Below are 20828 nucleotides of genomic sequence, written 5' to 3' on the forward strand. Positions count from 1 at the left end.
ATGGAGCAACACCGCCATGAAAGGTTTTTACCTTTAGGCACTTGTATGTGACTATAAAATATAATATATAATAATAAGAAACTTTGGAACTCTCCAAATCCAACAAAATCACCCCAAATATGTCATAGAATGCTAAAAAGGAACGGTGCAAGGGAAAGGGTATAATCTGTGAGCAGGAGAGAAAGCTGTAACAGATGTGGAGCTGGCTGCCCCTAGCCCTCTGTCCCTGGCAAATCCCAATGGAACCCCCCTCACTGACCTATTTACCCATGAGTCTGTGTGAGCCTCTCACCTGCTGATCAGCACGGCCCCTTTGCAGAACACAGAGACAGAAGGCATCTTCCCAACTCCCGGCCACATCAGAGCAGCCAGTGCATCAAGTGAGGAAGAGGAGGCAAGGGACTGGGCTTGTACCAAACAGGGCAGGTCATGTGATACTACCCACTACATTTCTACCAATGGCGGCCGAGGGAACTGAAGGACTTGTCAAATTTGTTTTCCCTTATCCTTCTACAAGTCATGTCAGCATCTACATAGCAACCCGGGGGATACACAAAGCCATCAGGCTCCAGGGAATGTGTCTCTGGTAAGTCTGAACCCCTGAGGCAGCTCTACAACCCCCCAATCTAAGAGAGTGACCCCTTTACTCAAATATATACCTATTTATCAAGGGTTGAATTGAAAATTCGAATATCCAAGTCTTTTTATGGCCAAAACTGTCAAATCCGACTAGAGAATTGATAAAATTTGATTTGTTTTTTTTAAATGGATTCTGTCATGATTTTTATGATGAAGTTTTATTTCTAAATGACACTGTTTACACTGCAAATAATTCACGCTACAATATAAAATTTCATTCCTGAACCAACAAGTGTATTTAGTTGTAATATTGGTGTGTAGGTGCATCTCAGCTCATTTTGCCTGGTCATGTGCTTTCAGAAAGAGCCAGCACTTTAGGATTGAACTGATTTCTGGCAGGCTGTTGTTTCTCCTACTCAATGGAACTGAATGTGTCACAGTGGGACCTGGATTTTACAATTGAGTGCTGTTCTTAGATCTACCAGGCAGCTGTTATCTTGTGTTAGGGAGCTGCTATCTGGTTACCTTCCCATTGTTCTGTTGTTAGGCTGCTGGGGGGGTGATATCACTCCAACTTGCAGTACAGCAGTAAAGAGTGACTGAAGTTTATCAGAGCACAAGTCACATGACTGGGGGCAGCTGGGAAACTGACAATATGTCTAGCAAAATTGCTAAAAAAATTGCAAAAATAAAATTGCTCTTTTGAGAAACAAATTTCACCGCACAATTTAACTGGAGCAGCACTATTAACTGAACATTTTAACCATGACAGTATCCCTTTAAAGATTTGGTTTTTCAGAATTTTTAAATACTCTGGCCCTTTAAGAACTCAAATTCGACTATTCGGAAACCTAAAACTTGCAGCATTGCTGTTTTAGTCAATGGGAGACCTCTTGGGATCAATTTGGAGTTGCTTGCAGCCTTCCTGACATTCATAGTAAGTAAGTAAGTAAGGTTGAAAAAAAGATACACCTTTTCGTTTTTTTTATCTGCCTAACTGTCAGTTGATCCAGAGGAAGGCAAAAAACCCATCTGAAGCCTCTCCAATTTGCCTCAGAGAGGGAAAAAATTCCTTCCTGACTCCAAAATGGCAATTGGACTAGTCCCTGGATCAACTTGTACTATGAGCTATTTCCCATATCCCTGTATTCCCTCACTTGCTAAACACCATCCAACCCCTTCTTATACCTATCTAATGTATCAGCCTGTACCACTGATTCAGGGAGAGAATTCCACATCTTCACAGCTCTCACTGTAACAAACCCCTTCCCAATATTTAGCTGGAACCTCTTTTCTTCTAATCGGAATGGTTGACCTCGTGTCAGCTGGAAAGACCTACTGGTAAATAAAGCATTAGAGAGATTATTATATGATCCCCTTATATATTTATACATAGTTATCATATCTCCCCTTAAGCACCTCTTCTCCAGCGGGAACATCCCCAACTTTGCCAGTCTTTCCTCATAGCTAAGATTTTCCCTTTACCAGCTTAGTTGCCCTTCTCTGTACCCTCTCTAATACAATAATGTCCTGTTTGAGTGATGGAGACCAAAACTGTACGACATATTCTAGATGGGGCCTTACAAGTGCTCTATACAGTGGAAGAATGACCCTCTCCTCCCGTGACTCTATGCCCCTTTTAATACAGCTCAAGACCTTATTTGCCCTTGATGCTGCTGAATGGCATTACTTGCTACAGACAAGTTTATCATCTACAAGGACTCCAAGGTCCTTTTCCATAATGGATTTGCCTAGTGCAGTCCCATTAAGGGTATAAGTGGATATTGTTACATCCCAGGTGCAGGACTTTACATTTATCAACATTGAATCTCATTTGCCACTTAGCTGCCCAGATTGCCAGTTTGTCAAGATCCTGTTGCAAGTGCCACATCCTGGATGGAATTAATTGAGCTGATAGTTTTGTGTCATCTGCAAACACCGATACATTACTTACAACACCCTCCCCTAAGTCATTAATGAACAAGTTAAATAAAAGTGGACCCAATACCGAGCCCTGGGGGACCCCATTTCAAACCTTACTCCAAGTAGAGAATGTCCCATTAACAACCACCCTCTGTACCCGATCCTGTAGCCAGTTTCCTATCCACGTGCAAACGACTTCATTAAGCCCAACAGACCTTAGTTTAGAAAGCAGTCGTTTGTGGGGCACAGTATCAAACGCTTTGGCAAAATCCAAATAGATCACATCTACTGCCCCCCCCCCCACTGTCCAGACTCTTACTTACCTCATCATAAAAAGCAATCACATTTGTCTGACATGACCTATCCTTCATAAAGCCATGCTAATTTTGCTCATAATACCATTGACTAGGACAAAATTTTGAATGTGATCCCTTAACAAGCCTTCAAATAATTTGCCCACCACAGATGTCAAGTTTACTGGCCTATAATTGACAGGCTGAGATCATAATCCCTTTTTAAATATTGGAATAACATCAGCTTTTCTCCAATCCATAGGTACCATACCAGATGAAAGTGAATCTGAGAAAATCAGAAATAGGGGCTGGTCTAAAAATGAACTAAGCTCTCTTAGAACCCAGGGGGTGTATGCCATCAGGCCCTGGAGCCTTGTTTACATTAATTTTTATTAAAGCTTTATTAATCATATCCTGAGTCAGCCACTGACTAGATTGAGCTGAGCCATTAGTGCAGTTATAAAGTGAGCCTGGGAACTCAGACTCCTCTATTGTATACACTGAGTAAAAGAACTGATTTAGCACATTTGGCTTTTCTGTTATTTAATGGAGCAACACTCTCAACCTACATCTTTTTACTATTAATATATTTAAAAAACGTTTTTTTCTCAGAGAAAAAAACCTGAATCAAGTTTTTAAAATCTCGAATAAAATTTGATTTGAATTCGATTCGAGTTTTTTCGGGTCAATCCTATTTACCTGAGTTTACGAAATTCTATTTTTTTTTAAATAAATTTCAGTTGATCGAATTTCGAGTTCATGGGAGTTATGGGAGTTTTAAAAAATTCGACCCTTGATAAATCTGCCCCTAAATATGTGTATAAGTGTCATTGTAAGCAACTTTCCAGTATAAGTTCATTTCACATTTTCAGTGTTTTGAAAGTTATGGGCGAATGCAATTAAAGCATTCACTGCTCGACTCTTGCAATAATGTAGCAGAAGCAAGCTCTGCTCCTGCAAAGATTCCAATTCCCACAATTCCTTGCATGCTTTTTCGGGGGTCTGTTCATTAGTTGGCTTCTGCTACATTGTTTCAGACCCCTGGTGATGCAGCAGCCCCTATGGGTGGCAATGAGCCCTTCAGCAGCCACTAGAACAAAGACAAGATTATTGGGTCTCACCTTCCCTTTTGCTGCAAAATATCGTCCCCTCTCACCTTGTTCATCTATGTGATAAGTCTATCTGTACAGACTCAATATCTCCAGCAGAGCAGAATTAAACCCCCTTTACAAGCCACAGTGGTTGTGGGTGCAATGCAATTTTAGGTGGGAATGGAGATGTGATTAAATAGGTAGGGCTGAGCTGTCCAACCTCCTGTTGGTAAACTACAACTCCCAGACAGTGTTGATATTTTGCTCTTTTATCCCTGTTTACAAATACTTACTTGTTTGGGCTCTACTTGATGGGGTCTTACACCATTCCCCACTGTTCAGCCCACACCATTAACACCCCCCAGCTGTGTCTGTCTGTAATTTAGGCAAGGGACATTGACATTATGGTAAAGCAATAGGGTTACATAGTTAAAGTCACTTTTATGCTTGATTCTTCCTTCTCACACAGCAATGATGTCCTGCTTTATGGCAGAGATTCCAGCTATCTTTATAACACAGCATTCAGACTACAGTGGTTCATAATTCAATCTAACACCCACTGTTTTCATTGCTGCTGGATATACAACACAAAACCCCTCAATGACTTCTAATAGCCTAGTAGGGGTACATTATGCTTTATAATATATGGATGATACCCAAAGTTCCCTGTATAACTCAGCCTGCAGCCTTGTGCCTTTATATGGTCACAGAACAACCCCTCAGTGACTTCTAATATCCTGATCATTTACAGTAGGGGGTACATTATCCCTTATAATACATGAGTGATACTCAGAGTTCCCTGTATAACTCAGCCTGCAGCCTTGTGCCTTTATATGGTCACAGAACAACCCCTCAGTGACTTCTAATATCCTTATCATTTACAGTAGGGGGTACATTATGCCTTATAATACATGAGTGATACTCAGAGTTCCCTGTATAACTCAGCCTGCAGCCTTGTGTCTTTATATGGTCACAGAACAACCCCTCAGTGACTTCTAATATCCTTATCATTTACAGTAGGGGGTACATTATCCCTTATAATACATGAGTGATACTCAGAGTTCCCTGTATAACTCAGCCTGTAGCCTTGTGCCTTTATATGGTCACAGAACAACCCCTCAGTGACTTCTAATATCCTTATCATTTACAGTAGGGGGTACATTATCCCTTATAATACATGAGTGATACTCAGAGTTCCCTGTATAACTCAGCCTGCAGCCTTGTGCCTTTATATGGTCACAGAACAACCCCTCAGTGACTTCTAATATCCTTATCATTTACAGTAGGGGGTACATTATCCCTTATAATACATGAGTGACACTCAGAGTTCCCTGTATAACTCAGCCTGCAGCCTTGTGCCTTTATATGGTCATAGAACAACCCCTCAGTGACTTCTAATATCCTTATCATTTACAGTAGGGGGTACATTATCCCATATAATACATGAGTGATACTCAGAGTTCCCTGTATAACTCAGCCTGCAGCCTTGTGCCTTTATATGGTCACAGAACAACCCCTCAGTGACTTCTAATATCCTTATCATTTACAGTAGGGTTACATTATCCCTTATAATACATGAGTGATACTCAGAGTTCCCTGTATAACTGCAGCCTTGTGCTTTCATATGGTCACAAAACCATACAATAACCTTATCATTCACTACAGTGTGTATGTTACTCTCTTTATACAGTATTCACTCCACCACGTGAAGCTTTTTATGACAGTACAATTTATACCAAGCTACCGGATAAGCAACACTCCTAAGTCTGTTTACTCTTATAGAACATGTCTTTGATTTTCTTCCAAAAGTTTCGCATGGGTTACCCGGTTGGAGAAATCAGATAAGATTGGATCAGGTGCCATGAACGTTGATAAGGGTCAACATCAATGCCACTGACAGTTATCCTTATGGTTTCTGCAGAGCCTATTAAAAAGTCATCAGGAAGTCAAGAAACCCTCTTCCTTCCTGATCCAGGATACTGCCTGATCTGCACTATAATGTCCTACCTACTCCATGTCTGGAAATAGATTGCTAAAACCTTTGGCCCGATCAATCATGAGATGGCAGCCCAGATCCAAGAACATGAATCCAGGCATGGTACTCCTTGCTGCCTTCAACTTCCCCCTTTAGCTTAAGACCATGCTTTCAGCAAGATGGCTGCCTCCAAAAACTTTTTTAAACTCCAAGGTTTCCAGAGCACAAATGCTGAGACTTCAGAAGAGAATCAAGAACTAAAAGACAGAACAAGGAAAAAACAAGTGCTGGAGAATACAGATCAAGGTCAGGTCTGGCTAATGAGTAGCAAGGTCAATTAACAGGTAGCAACTGATTAGAAACTGGGTAGCTTAAATCAAGTTTAAAGAAGAAGGAAATGTTAAAATTAAGTAAGCTTTCTCAGAAAGGTCTATATAAATACACCAGTAAACCTCAAAGTAATGCTGCTCTGAGTCCTCTGTCAAAAGAAACACCACATTTTTTTCCTTCTATTGTGTACTCATGGGCTTCTGTATCAGACTTCCTGTTTTCAGCTTAAACCTCCAGGGCTTGGGCTTGAGCATGCTCAGTTTGCTCCTCTCTCTCCCTCCCTTTACCCCCCCCCCCTCCACTCCCTGCTGTAATCTGAGCCCAGAGCTATGAGTGAGCGGGGAGAGACTCAAGCAGGAGATGATATCACACCAAGCTAATATGGCAGCTGTTATCCTAAAAAGTCAGATAGAACTTCTAGAGCTGTTTACTCTGGTATGGTAAAGCATTCTACAGAATAAATATAGTGTTCTAGCTTGCGCTATTGTGGCTAATCTATTGACAAAAATCTGCCTCTGTAGCTTTCCTTCTCCTTTAAGAAAATTGACAAAAACCAAGAAGAACCTCAGTAACCAGAAGAACACCCATATGGAAATCAGAGTCTGGGTTAGGGGCAGGTTGGCTTCTGCCTCATTGTTTCAGAACCAGCAGGGAATGCAGTGAAAAATTAGGGACAGAGAAGTAAAGAAAATAAACAAAGGGAATGGCTAATTGCTCCCTCCCTAGACTACTGATGAGAAGAGAAAGCTGCACTGCCACAGATCACCAGTTAAAGCCACACCAAGAGCAAAAATTGTAAATCCATGCTCAAGTGTTATGGGCATGGCACATGCCAACAGAAGTAGTAGTGTTAAGTGCAAAGGGCAAGATTAGGAAGGATCCCTGCTATCTGTAAAATTGAAGTCTTCTAGCCATACATTGACTACTTATATGGAGGATTTATGAAGGTCCTACCCCTGCACCACAAGCAGAGGGAGAAATGCAGTGGATATAATCATTATTCATTCAAACTAAGAAACCTTAGACTAGAACCCCTGTTTTTTAAGACCCATTTGATGCAGAGGCTCTTGGCTAGTCTTATGTTCCTCTATGTTATGTTGCTCCTAAAATCCTGCCATCCTAGGCCAGGGCCAATGTCTTCTTCCCATATATCCAGGATTGTGCAGTGGCAACAGTTGACTATAGACTATGGACTAAATGGTCAGATATTGTCCAAACTTGATCACACAATGGCAAGTACAGACTAACCAGCTTGTTTCATCAGACCTGAATGGTAGTGAGAAGAGGTTGGGACCCCTTCACTTCTATGTCTGCTGATGCCCCACCCACCTACTAAGAAGGGGCTTTGACATTTGAAATCTTCTCCCCCCCCCCCCGACAAATGTCTCTGATCCCATAGAATCCCAAGACAGTGTTCTGGCACAATCGTTCAAGGTAGCCATCCAGGAACCCAAGGCCACGCATTATGTCCAAAATATGACCACTTTAATATAGACAATATCTCAGCTACCGCTCAAATGAATAAATACTGATATTGAAGGAAATCAACAGCAGATAAATCTATGCATTTAATGCAGCTACATTAGCAAGTCTAGCTGTTGACTCTAGGAGGCAAAGGATTAACCAAGCCTTGTACCAACCCAATCTTTTCCTATAGAGATTCAAATTACAGAAAAATCCATTGTCTGGAAAACTCCAGGTCCTGAGCATTCTAGATAAGAGGTCCCATACCTGTATTTAAAAACTATAGTGAATAGGAGAATTTTATTTCAGGGTCACAGTTAAAATCGGCACATGCATATGTATATATGTTCTGTGATGAATTCTGTGACTCCTCAGTTTCCCTTTACATTTCATTTTGCCTGGCTGATGAACAGGGATCTTAAAAGTAAAGGTTTGGGCATCTCTCATTGTCACTGCATGACCAAGTGAGGGCCCATCATTAGCTCAGATACAGCTGTCAAAATGGCTCATCCACTCTTTGATATGTCTCTGTTCAGACAGGGGGACGCCTGAATCCTACTCTATTGTGGGGCCTAGTGACCTACTTTGCTCATCCCTTGTAGAACACACTGGACCTCCATGGAGAGGTTGCTTGACCTTTATTAAACAATAAACATTCAGGAAAAACTATAAACCCTAAGTCCCTCTTTATAAATCAAAGCAGATAAAGGACAGCTAAAACCTTATTTTACTATTGATTTTCTATTAAGATGGATGTAGAATGCATGGGTCTTTAAGTGGAATGGGCTCCTAGATGTGCAGGGTTTCAGTCATTCGGGCAAAGGGAACCATGGGAGAAAACACACAGAAGGAGATGTATGTGGCAGAGATGCTTAGTTAGAGCCATTGCTATGGGGAATCCAGTTATCAGTGTGACAGAGATTGCAACTGGCATGTGTCTGCGCTATGGGCACTGGATGGCCTGAATGTTACAGGACATTATCTGATGTGCCTGTGTGTCTATACGGCATTAAATGTCTAACTCACGTGCCACCTCTGTGCCCTGGAGGTCTGATAAATATAAATATATACACAGCTTTTATGTTGTGCCCATGAGAGCGGCATCACTATTGTGGGAGCTTTCATACAGCTGATTTGGGTTTGTGGTGTTTCTAAGCATGCCATTGTTTCGCCTGCTTCTCTGTTGACAGGCAATGCAAACCATGGGAGAAAAATTCAATGCTCACCCACAGACAAGGCTGAAACTGTAAGCTAAGGCAATACAAAGAAAGATGGCAGCAGGGCTGGAACTAGGGGTAGGCAGAAAAGCAACATGCCAAGGACACAAAGGTGGAGGCTAGGATTTATACCGATCACATATGAAATCCACAGCCTGTATGGCTAATTAGCAATTCTGTGGATTCCATATGTGATCGGTTTTAAAGGGGTGAGGTGGAAACCCTAGTGGAGGGGTGCTAAGCCAGTACCTCTTCTGCCGCCCTTCCCCAGTTCGAATCCTTGGGTCCCCCACCCGCAGTAACGTAACTTGGTGGGGACGGGCCCTGGTGCGGGCCGTGCAGACGGGCCCGCCCCCACCCTCGTCTGCGCAATTTTTCTCTGCGCCTGCAGCCGACTCCAGCCGGCTGCAACACACACGATCTTCCGGGGGGGGCCCTGCAGGGGTGCGGGCCCTGGCCCATTTGCACCCCCTGCTCCCCCGGTAGTTACGCCCCTGCGCAGTAGCATTTCCTAAAGTCTGGGTGCGAGCATGCCTCAGTGCGTGTGCACTCACACATCTTCAGCAAATGCACCCATCCTCACATGTGCACACTCGCTTGTTAATACGTGAGGAGGAGACATACTCTGGATGGCAGATAAATACAGTGCCAATTCCATGTATAATACCCCAGAACACACGGCAGGATAAATACAGTGCCAATTCCATGTATAATACCCCAGAACACACTGCAGGATAAATACAGTGCCAATTCCATGTATAATACCCCAGAACACATGGCAGATAAATACAGTGCCAATTCCATGTATAATACCCCAGAACACATGGCAGATAAATACAGTGCCAATTCCATGTATAATACCCCAGAACACATGGCAGATAAATACAGGGCCAATTCCATGTATAATACCCCAGAACACATGGCAGATAAATACAGTGCCAATTCCATGTATAATACCCCAGAACACATGGCAGATAAATACAGTGCCAATTCCATGTATAATACCCCAGAACACATGTCAGATAAATACAGTACCAATTCCATGTATAATACCCCAGAACACACTGCAGGATAAATACAGTGCCAATTCCATGCCAACCCTGCATCTGACTGCTAACCAAATCCTTATTGAGGAGATTTTATTCTCCTTCTAGTAATACTAGTTATAATACTATCTGCCTACAGTAAAAACTGACAAATTTTCTTAAGGAGGGCAAGAGAGAAGGCTATACAGGCTCACTTAAAAACACTTACTAACAGGGCTATGAATCCGAAGCTATGGAGGGGTGGGTCTAGGAAAACATTTTTACTTCCATGTCTTGTGACAAAAAGTCATACGATTTCCCTCCCCGTCCCTAATTTGAATATGTAAATTAGGATTCGGTTTGGCCAGGCAGAAGGATTCGGCCGAATCCTGCTGAAAAAAGCGGAATCCTGGCCAAATCCTGAACTGAATCCACCATCAGCTGTACAATTTTTAAATCAGTGGGTTGGGCACATTACAGCACCATGTGTTCCTAGGGACAGGGCCGGAACTAGGGGCAGGCAGTGTAGGTAGGGTGCAATCATGGGGGGGGCGCACTTTTAAGGGGAATTTTTTTTTAGAACTCTGGTATACTTAGCCTTTAATAGTTTTTAAACTTTATAAATTGCCTGTTCCAACTCCCTCTTGCCGATTATTCGTACTGAGGGCAGAAGCACTCCCCACCTCCCTCTTGGCTCCTGCTGGCAAAGGTACATATTTGGGGGCATTATTTTGGATTTTTTGGCTGCTGCTAGCACAGGTACAGATTGGGGGCAATATGAGGGATTGGCTGCTGCTGGCTCAGGTACATGGGGCAATATGGCGCTGTTGGCACAGTACACATATATTTGTGGGCAATATGATGGATTTTTGGCTCCTGCTTGAACAAGTAAATATTTGGAGGCAATATTGTGGATATTTTGGCTCCTGCTGGCACAAGTACATATTTGGGGGAAATATTGTGGATTTTTAGGTGCTGCTGCTGGCACAGATACAGATTGGGGGTAACAATATGATGGATATTTTGGGTTATGCTGGCACAGGTACAGATTGGGGACTTGGGGGCAATCTGATTGATTGACTGCCATTGGCACAGGTACAAATGGGGGCAGCATGATGGCTGCTGGCTCAGGTACAGGGGGCAATATGAATGGTAAGGTTGGAAATGGTAATGCATGACCGGGTGGGGGCCACTGATTGAAGCCCTTACCTAGGGTGCCAAATTACCTTGGCCTGGCCCTGCCTGGGGACTAATACAAGAACATTATGTGTAGCTCAGGATGAGTCCCTTAGGCAAAGTTCAATTCCAAGGCAGCGCTGTGCCCTCAGCAGATGAACCCGAGGAGACCGTTTTACCTAGAGAAGGACTTGAGTTGAACTTCAAGAGACCAAATCTTTAGCTGCTAATCGGATTGGTGCTGATTACTGGCATGGGAAGGGGGGATCCAGACAAAACATGTTGTCTCACAAAGCTTAAACAATCTGAAGTTAATTGGCAAGTCAGGGGTTAGGGAATCTTGTTAGAACATCAGTGCAGGGCAAGAGAAGTATATGGCTCACCACATGGGAACCAATTGCACACTAACACACACATACCCATCCTGTGCATACACTACTTGGGCACCATTTGTACCTTTTGTAACACATAAAACCAATATTCACAGTGTCGGACTGGCCCACCGGGACACCAGGAAAACTCCCGGTGGGCCCAGGTGTTAGTGGCCCCTCATGCTGCTAAAAATTTGGCCTATTTCATGATCATTCCCTATTTCTATGAGAATAAAGAGGCTAAATAAATGGAATAATAGGTTAAAGGATGTATAACTAAAGAGACTAGGAGAATAGAGGTTGAGTGAGGAGAGGAAGAATAATAGTACTGAGAATGGGCCCCTGGCCTAAATTTTCTTGGTGGGCCTCTGGGTCTAAGGTTTTTGGGTGGGCCCCTGGTGTCCCAGTCCAACACTGAATATTCATGCGCTAGACTTTGTGATCACAAAACACATCTCCTAATCACAAAATTAATCAAAAAAGAGCTCAGGGACTTATATCCACCAATGAATCCAGTGCTGCCTTGTCTTTGGCAGTGCTGTATTAATAAGAGGTAGCAGGTGAGTCCAACCCTCCAAATAAAGCCCAGTGCACATATATACACATACTTATGCAGACCTATTTATACACTAAAATATATAAACTATATATACCAAAATCCACTGACTGAAGATCGTAAGATTACAAAAGCCTTACAAACAAAACAATCTTTTCATCCCTCTGTTAAAGGGTTGTTCTCCTTTGAGGAAACGTTTACTATGATGTAGAGAGTGATATTTTGTGACAATTTGCAATCGGTTTACTTTTTTTTAATATTTATGATTTTGGAGTTATTTAACTTTTCTTCAGAACAAAAAGACGAATGATAAAAAGAAGCAACAACAATACATCTGTAGTTTTTAGATGGGGTCAGTGACAACCAATTTGAAAGCTGGAAAAAAATCAGAAGAAGGAGGCAACTAAAATACTTTACAAACATGAAGACCAACTGAAAAGTTGCCTAGAATTAGCCATTTTATAACAGACTAAAAGTGAACTGAATGGTGAACCATCCCTTTGATGCCCTTTTTACGCAATACAGTACTTTATTTACTTTAGCACCCACTGAGGGACAAGGCCTGGAGTTACACAGCTTGTTTTCCACAAAAATCCCCAGTACACTATAATTTAGTGCAGGGGTGCCCAAAAGATGGATCGGGAGACCTTTAGCTGGTGATCAGTAGATCTCAAGACACTGCCAACAAACAGCTTGTCTAAATCAACCTCCTGTTTTATCCCTTTCATTCAGATATTTGTCCTGTTAAGGTTACATCAGAAATAGTTGTTTTTTGAATATAGTAATATAAATTATCTTATAACGTAATATAATATCTAGCAATACAGATATTGAGCCAGCTAGTTTTGTATGTTGCTGTTCCGCAGGTTTGTTACAAATGTATAAATATATTAAATTGGTTGAAGAGATAAGTAGATGGAAACAAATAGAGATAAGTTTCCAATTTACTTCAAAGCAAACCAGTTCGGTCAGCAGCATGCCAAAAGTAATCAGAAGTTATTTTCGCCCGGCGAATGTGCGCCGGCGTCCAAAAAGTGGATGCCGGTGTCAAAAACAAGACGCCGGCGCCGTTTCGTGAATTTTATGCTGTTTTGCAAATTTCGTGGGAAAGTCGTGAATTTTCCGGCGAAACGCCCCAAATTTGCCCATCACTACTCAAAATTTTTAAATTAGAAGATAGAATGTTTTGTCTGGTGATGTATGTAACTCACTTATAGAGGGGTATTCTTCACCTTAGCTCTATAATGGTGAGACAAGATAGAAAACAAATTACTCTAGCTTCATTTTCAGATCCATTAAGTGGGCATCGGATCCACATAAATTTATTAGAACCCCCAAAGGGTGCGTTTTCCGCTAATGATTAAGTATATTGGTAAAAGCTAAATTATAAGAATGAAGGTGAAGCCTTCATTCAAGCCATTAGGGGCTTTACTGTTGAGCCATTTGGCTTCACATTGAAGGAGTTTCCTGTCAATGTCCCCAGCAGGCATTTTTGCCACCCCTGGCAACCAGGGGGGTGCTGCCGCCTAAGGCGAGTAACTCAACTCTCCTCATTGGTGGAGCGTCCCCACCCCTGCATTGTTCACACTTGTAACACCTCTATTGTTCACACCCCTAAAGCCCTGTACTGTTCACACCTGAGGCCCTGGACAGTAGTCCTGGTGGGCCCCAGGCCCCTCAGGCCAACCCTGCATGACGGATAAAAAAATATAGTAATTACAGTAAATGACGTGTTCATGTAGCTTTAAGGGTTTGTTCACCTTTGAATTATCATTTGATATGATGTAGAGAACGATATTCTGAGTCACTTTGCAACTGGGTTTTAATTATTTTATTATTTGTGTTTTTTTAGTTATTTAGCTTTTTATTCAGCAGCTCTCCAGTTTGCAATTTCAGCCATCTGGTTGCTAGGGTCTAACCTAACATATCAACCATGCATTCATTTGAATAAGGGACTGGAATATGAATACAGGAGGGTCTGAATAGAAAGATGAGTAATAAAAAGTAGCCAGGGGTGCTTCACCAATGCGGCAAGTTGAGACTGTCGCCTCAGCGCCCCACTAGGTACCAGGGGCAGCAAAAATGCTGCTCCTGGTACTTTAAGAGCGAATTTCCGGGGGAGGGGGGGCAGCAGCAACTGCTGCTGCCTCAGGCGGCGGGTGAGCCAGGATCACCCCTGAAAGTAGCAGCGATAAATTTGTAATGTTACGGGAAGTTGGGAAGAAGGCAAATCATTTGAAAACAATAATGAAGAAGAAAATGAAGACCAATTGAAAAGTTGCTTAGAATTAGCCATTCTTTAACAAACCAAAAGTTACTTAGAGGTCAACCATTCCATTTCTTACATTTCATTAACTCTGTGAAGATCTTTTCCCCAGTTAATATGTTGCAGAGATGCCCTTACACTGCCCGTCTAAAATGTAGAGTTTTAGTTACTCCCTTATAGAGTTATCTCTGCAGCACGGTCTCAAATGACACCATGTTCACTAAATACTCACCCATGTAAATACATATTAACCTAGTAAGTTAGGTTGAAAAAAGACACAAGTCCATCAAGTTCAACCTTTTAAGTCTGTATATAACCTGCCAAATTGCTAGTTGATCCAAGGGAAGGCAAAAAACCCTCCCGAACCCTCTCCAATTTGCCTCAGAGGGGGAAAAATTCCTTTTTTTTCCGAACTGACATTCAGTATACAGGTATGGGATCTGTTATCCGGAAACCCGTTATCCAGAAAGTTCCGAATTATCCATTATAATAAAATAATCCAAAATTTTAAAATGATTTCCTTTTTCCTCTGTAGTAAGAAAACAGTCGCTTGTACTTGATCCCAACTAAGATATAATTAACCCTTATTGGAAGCAAAACCAGCCTATTGGGTTTATTTAATGTTTATATGATTTTCTAGTAGTCTTAAGGTGTGAAGATCCAAATTACAGAAAGACCCGTTATCCGGAAAGCCCCAGGTCCCGATGATTCCGGATAATAGGTTCAATACCTGTATTAAGAAAACCTGCTAGCTTTTTTTTTGACTTGGCAACCCCACTACTCCAGTCAGTGTCTGGCTAATCAAAGTCACCCACTGTAATAACTTGTCCTAGTTGTGAAACCTACTACGTTTTATAATAGGTAAGCAAGATGCGCCAACAGGAACGATCTTAGGGAGGTCGAAGTGGTAACCCTATCACGTCTCTCAGGCAGCCATTCCACTCCAGTCACGTGGTATTTGAAAGAACACAGCGAAAAGGCACATCGACTGCCGTAGACAGGGAATCCATAGGCCAGGATAATAAAAAGTCAAACTTTATTCAAAAATTGTGGCATAAAAACATATAGCACACAAATGTAAATTGCAGGCAGGGTGAGAGCATGGCTTGACGCGTTTCGTGACTCAAAACTGGTCACTTCCTCAAGAAGCCAATGCGCCTTCTGCCAAAGCCCATATATATGTAGCTTCCCCCCTACTGTTCAGTTAAGGAACTGATGTTAAATGGCCAGTAGTATGCTCATAGGGAGGAGTTATATAATTAAAAGCTACATAAAAAGATACTTAAAAACACAGTCACTACTATCGCTTATAGCAATTATGTTAATGCATATATATAATACAAGGGCCTAACACATTGTGATTATGCTGTATTCATAAGAATAAATAATAATGTAGAAATTCAATGAAATATATAAATAGACATAAATGTATATAATGAAGGCCCTGGATAAACAATGGTTGCTAGTGTGTACTGTTATTTAGTATAGCATGGCATAAAGCAGTATGGAAAGAGATAAAAGAGATGAAAATGGCGTAGATGTTTTGAAGCAAGATCCTGTACTGAAGAAAGTCTTACCTGCTCAACCAGGTTTCATTTTTAGAAAAGGTAATAGCCTAGGTTCTCAATTATCACCCAGTCTATTTGTAGAGACAAAGGATATCACCAACTCCAATTGGCTAAGTGTCAAAGGATGCTACAGGTGCGGGAGATCAAGATGTAATTCATGCGGCATTATGAAACCTTCCAAGGAATTCATCTCCAGGACGGGTACTCGGCCTTACAAAATCAATTTCTTTGCCAATTGTGGCACCAAATTTGTAATTTACTTGATCACTTGTAGATGTGGTGCACAATATGTTGGCAAGACCATCAGACCGGTTAGGAAGCGAATTTCTGAGCACGTTCGATGTGTTTCCAAAAACGATAGGAATTCAGCAGTTGCAAAGCACTTATTGGAGAAACACGATGGTAATTTATGTATTTCATTTCAAATCATTGATTTAGTAAATCCAGGTGTCAGAAAGGGAGATATGGAAAAACTACTTCTCAAGAGAGAGGCCTTTTGGATTTATACCCTTGATACGATCACGCCCAATGGCCTGAATAGGGAGTGGGAAGTGAGCCTTTTTGTAGATTAAATTTACCATTAGCTTTCCCCCTTATAGGTGTCTCCTCTCATCTTTCAGAGATTCTGTTTGAGATTGTTTTCAGAATATGTGTGGAGGTGTGCTGTCCTCATTAATTATGAATTATTATAATTGTTTTCATTCTTTATTAATTAACTAACAATTTACATACTGGTATCACTTCTCGATTCTTTATTTATTATTTTTTGATTTTTTGATTTTTTGATTTTTGGACAACACACATCTACGCCATTTTCATCTCTTTTATCTCTTTCCATACTGCTTTATGCCATGCTATACTAAATAACAGTACACACTAGCAACCATTGTTTATCCAGGGCCTTCATTATATACATTTATGTCTATTTATATATTTCATTGAATTTCTAGATTATTATTTATTCTTATGAATACAGCATAATCACAATGTGTTAGGCCCTTGTATTATATATATGCATTAACATAATTGCTATAAGCGATAGTAGTGACTGTGTTTTTAAGTATCTTTTTATGTAGCTTTTAATTATATAACTCCTCCCTATGAGCATACTACTGGCCATTTAACATCAGTTCCTTAACTGAACAGTAGGGGGGAAGCTACATATATATGGGCTTTGGCAGAAGGCGCATTGGCTTCTTGAGGAAGTGACCAGTTTTGAGTCACGAAACGCGTCAAGCCATGCTCTCACCCTGCCTGCAATCTACATTTGTGTGCTATATGTTTTTATGCCACAATTTTTGAATAAAGTTTGACTTTTTATTATCCTGGCCTATGGATTCCCTGTCTACGGCAGTCGATGTGCCTTTTCGCTGTGTTCTTTACGTTTTATAATAGTAGCTGGGCTTCATTTGCCTCCCTTATACTAATAAATCACCCCTTATGTGTACACAGCCATCCTTTATATAGTCAAGAAAGGATCATGTTGTGACCACAAAAAGCATTTTGTCGGCACCATGTATACAGCACAATGTATACAATTTTGCTTTGCAAAGTTCATGTTGCACAATGCCCTGTAGTCATGACTAATACATCGATCGCACAGGAGCTGCCATGGGGTTTTACCGTAGCTCATTAAAATCTGTTCGTTTATATTGGTTTCTTAATAACTACTATGGCAGCTCCTGCACAGATGATTCAAGACAAATATACAGCAATGGAAGACTCCTTGTGCATCACCTGGAAAATAACTGCTTAGAAATATGGTACATGTAAAGGCTGTGTGATAGCAGCTACAAAGTTTGATCCAGGTCTAGTAACTCATAGCAACCAATCAGATGTTTTCTTTGAAATGGCAAACTGGTACATGCTACTTAGGGGCCGATTCACTAACTTCGAGTGAAGGATTCGAAGGTAAAAAACGTTGAATTTCGAAGTTTTTTTTGGGCCACTTCGACCATCGAATAGGCTACTTCGACCTTCGACTACGACTTCGAATCGAAGGATTCAAAGTCAAAATCGTTCGACTATTCGACCATTCGATAGTCGAAGTACTGTCTCTTTAAAAAAAAACTTCGACCCCCTAGTTCGCCATCTAAAAGCTACCGAAGTCAATGTTAGCCTATGGGGAAGGTCCCCATAGGCTTGGCTAACTTTTTTTGATCGAAGGATATTCCTTCGATCGTTGGATTAAAATCCTTCGAATCGTCCGATTCAAATGATTTTATCGTTCGATCGAAGGAATTATCCTTCGATCATTCGATCGAACTATCTGCGCTAAATCCTTCGACTTCGATATTCGAAGACGAAGGATTTTAATTCCTAGTCGAATATCGAGGGTTAATTAACCCTCGATATTCGACCCTTAGTGAATCGGCCCCTTACTGTTTGGCTGCTAAATATACTGGGTGGATGGAGATGCAAATATATTTTTAATTTTTCTATTAATAAAAATATCTTTTAACTGAATATCTCTGGTCCTGTGGATCCGTTTGAGTGCCGGACAGCTCTGCTTCCTTATCTTCTGCTAAATATACTGGACCTGGAACCAACTTTGCACATATTATTACATGACCCACTTTGTCCCATTTATAACACCAAAATAAAAATTGAAGATCAGTTGCACCACAATCTATTTTTTTTTTTAAGTTGGCCTTCCTATGGGACCCAAAGTATCATTGAGCAGCTCTAGTCTGACAGCCAATCAGTTTAGGATTGAAAGGTGAATTTCTTATTTTTGTCTAGGGTATCCCTGGAACTATAGCTACATATGGGTTGTTCACTTTAAATTTAACTTTTAGTTCGATGCAGACAGTAATATTCTGAGATAATTTGCAACTTTTTAAAATTTTTGTTGTTTTCTTTAGTTATTTAGCTTTTTATTCAGCAGCTCTCTAGTTTGCAATTTCAGCCATCCAAATTCCCCTAGTAACCATGCATTGATTTGAATAAGAGACTGGAATATGAATAGGAGAGGGTCTGAATAGAAAGGTGAGTAATAAAAAGTAGCAATAACTATACATTTGTAGCCTTACAGAGCATTTGTTTTTTAGATGGGGTCAGTGACCCCCATTTGAAAGCTGGAAAGAGGCAAAGGAGCAAGGTAAATAACTCAGAAATGATAAAATATAAAAAAAATGAAGATCAATTGCTGGACATTCTGTAACATATTAAAAGTTACTTCAAAGCTGAAGCATCCCATTAAGGCTATGGGGCTAGCGTTCTAATAGTGGCAAAGTTTGCAACATGTCCAGTAACTCATAGCAACCAATCAGTGGGTGTAGTCGTCACGGTCTTCATGGTTGCTGTGGGTTACTAGATCTGGCTGAAAGTTTAATAATAGATTTCACGGTGGTTGAGATGAGTTAGCAGCCATGATGACTTTTTTGGGGGCAAAATACAATTTTTCCTCTGACCCACAATATCCTCACATCTCATCATTCATTCACTCTTCCGCTTGGCACCAGCAAGTAACACACATCTACAAGACGGTTGCACATCAACAAGCCATCGCTGCTCCCGAGAACCAGAAAAGGGCATTTTGACCCCTTTTGAACCTAATGGACCACCTTTCCTGAGTCATGGCTGGCACCTAGGGGGAGGGGAAGATTTAATGAGCAGAGCGCTCCTGGTTTGTCGCTTGCTAAGGGGTTTCTCATTAGATTCTCGGTGTAACTAGAAGTCCACAGTCCAACCTATCAAGTGGGTACGTGCCATACATAGAGGTGCCACCACTGAAATGAGAATTGATGCCAGTGTTACGGAGAGGGGAGTAAACAAGAGGGCAGAGGGTGGCAAGTGTAGGTGTACAGTGATGCCACTCACCAGTAGATAAGGGACAGCCCGTCAAATCTCTCCAGCTCCTTCCCAGAAGGTTTGAGATAGGACATTTCATCAGAGACCCTCCAATGACTCCGTCCCCCTCCTCCGAGGCTCCCGGGAAACCCTGGTACAGTGAATTAGAAGAGCCGTTCCATGCCCCTGTGTGTCTGTGCCTCCTTAAAGCCCTATCATTGCAGCTCTCTCTTCACTAATCACCCAGGATTTCAGCCGCAGACAGTCAGGCCTAATCTCATCTCTCCATATGACTTTATGTCCCTCCCTGGGCCAGATGGCTCTCTTTTGTCTTCCCGCTCCTCCTTGGCAACTGGTGGGCCCTATAGGAATGGCTACCTGTAGCCCCCGCCCTGATATGGTCACATAAGCAGCCTTATTTAACTTTCTCCATTCACTGGGCTTAGTTATTATACATTAACAGTGATCTCTTCCCATTTTACTTGTACATGGCCGTACTTTTCTACCTTCTTTTTTCATTCTGTCATTTTCTTCATTTGTAATAAAGTGCCATCATTGAACCTTTCTATGTATTCTCGTTTTGTGTGTGTCTTTTTGCCCCTTTCCCTCCCTTACTGCTCTGCTATTTCCTTGTGTGATTTTTGTTTTTCTATTCTACATTTTGGATTTCTATTCATTTCTACTCTTTTAAATATATCATTGCTTTTTTTCGTACTAATTACCTATCTGTTCTCATTTCTTACCTCCTTTTCCTTCCTTTTCCCTTCTTTACCTCCACCTTTTTTGGTTCATCTTCAATATGTTATTCTCTTCCTTCCTTATCCCCACATTCTTGCTTTCTTTTCTTTCTTTTTTCTTTTTCTTTTCTTTCCCACTTCTCACTTCCTTTTATTATCACCCCATCCATTCTCACTTGTTTATTCTCTCTTTCTTTCCCCAGCAGATTTTTCCTTTCCCAACCCTTTCAGTCCCTTAAACTCTCCTACTTCTGACTTCCTCCTACTCACATTCTTATTGACCCCCCCCCCAATTCCTCTCTTAACATCTTCCTATGCAACTTCCTCTCTGTTTCCTGAAAGGATAAGTAAACCTTTAATATAAATGAATGTAAAATGAATGAGGGGGCTATTCTAAGTACTTTTGTAATGTACATTCATTATTTATTTTGTTTTTATTCCAAGATATTAAGGAATACATATATA

At 41.2% G+C, this 20828-nt stretch overlaps 1 protein-coding gene across 6 annotated transcripts in view; it reads right to left on the reverse strand.

Moving 5' to 3' along the window:
* The window catches only part of LOC108703248 (syntaxin-binding protein 4), a 62572-nt gene extending 42638 nt beyond the window's left edge, over positions 1-19934 (reverse strand). For 4 of the 6 annotated variants that reach the window (XM_041578775.1, XM_041578776.1, XM_041578774.1 and 1 more), the window contains exon 1: positions 293-525. In XM_041578775.1, coding sequence (XP_041434709.1) covers positions 293-360 — 68 coding nt within the window. In that variant the 5' untranslated portion in view covers positions 361-525. Of the gene's footprint in view, positions 1-292; positions 526-19656 lie in introns of those variants that run through there. The other 2 variants (XM_041578772.1, XM_041578771.1) reach the window with 2 other exon arrangements.
* Between the last annotated feature and the right edge of the window lie 894 nt (positions 19935-20828).

This window comes from Xenopus laevis, chromosome 9_10S (genome assembly GCF_017654675.1).
Source record: "Xenopus laevis strain J_2021 chromosome 9_10S, Xenopus_laevis_v10.1, whole genome shotgun sequence".
NCBI lineage: Eukaryota > Metazoa > Chordata > Amphibia > Anura > Pipidae > Xenopus > Xenopus laevis.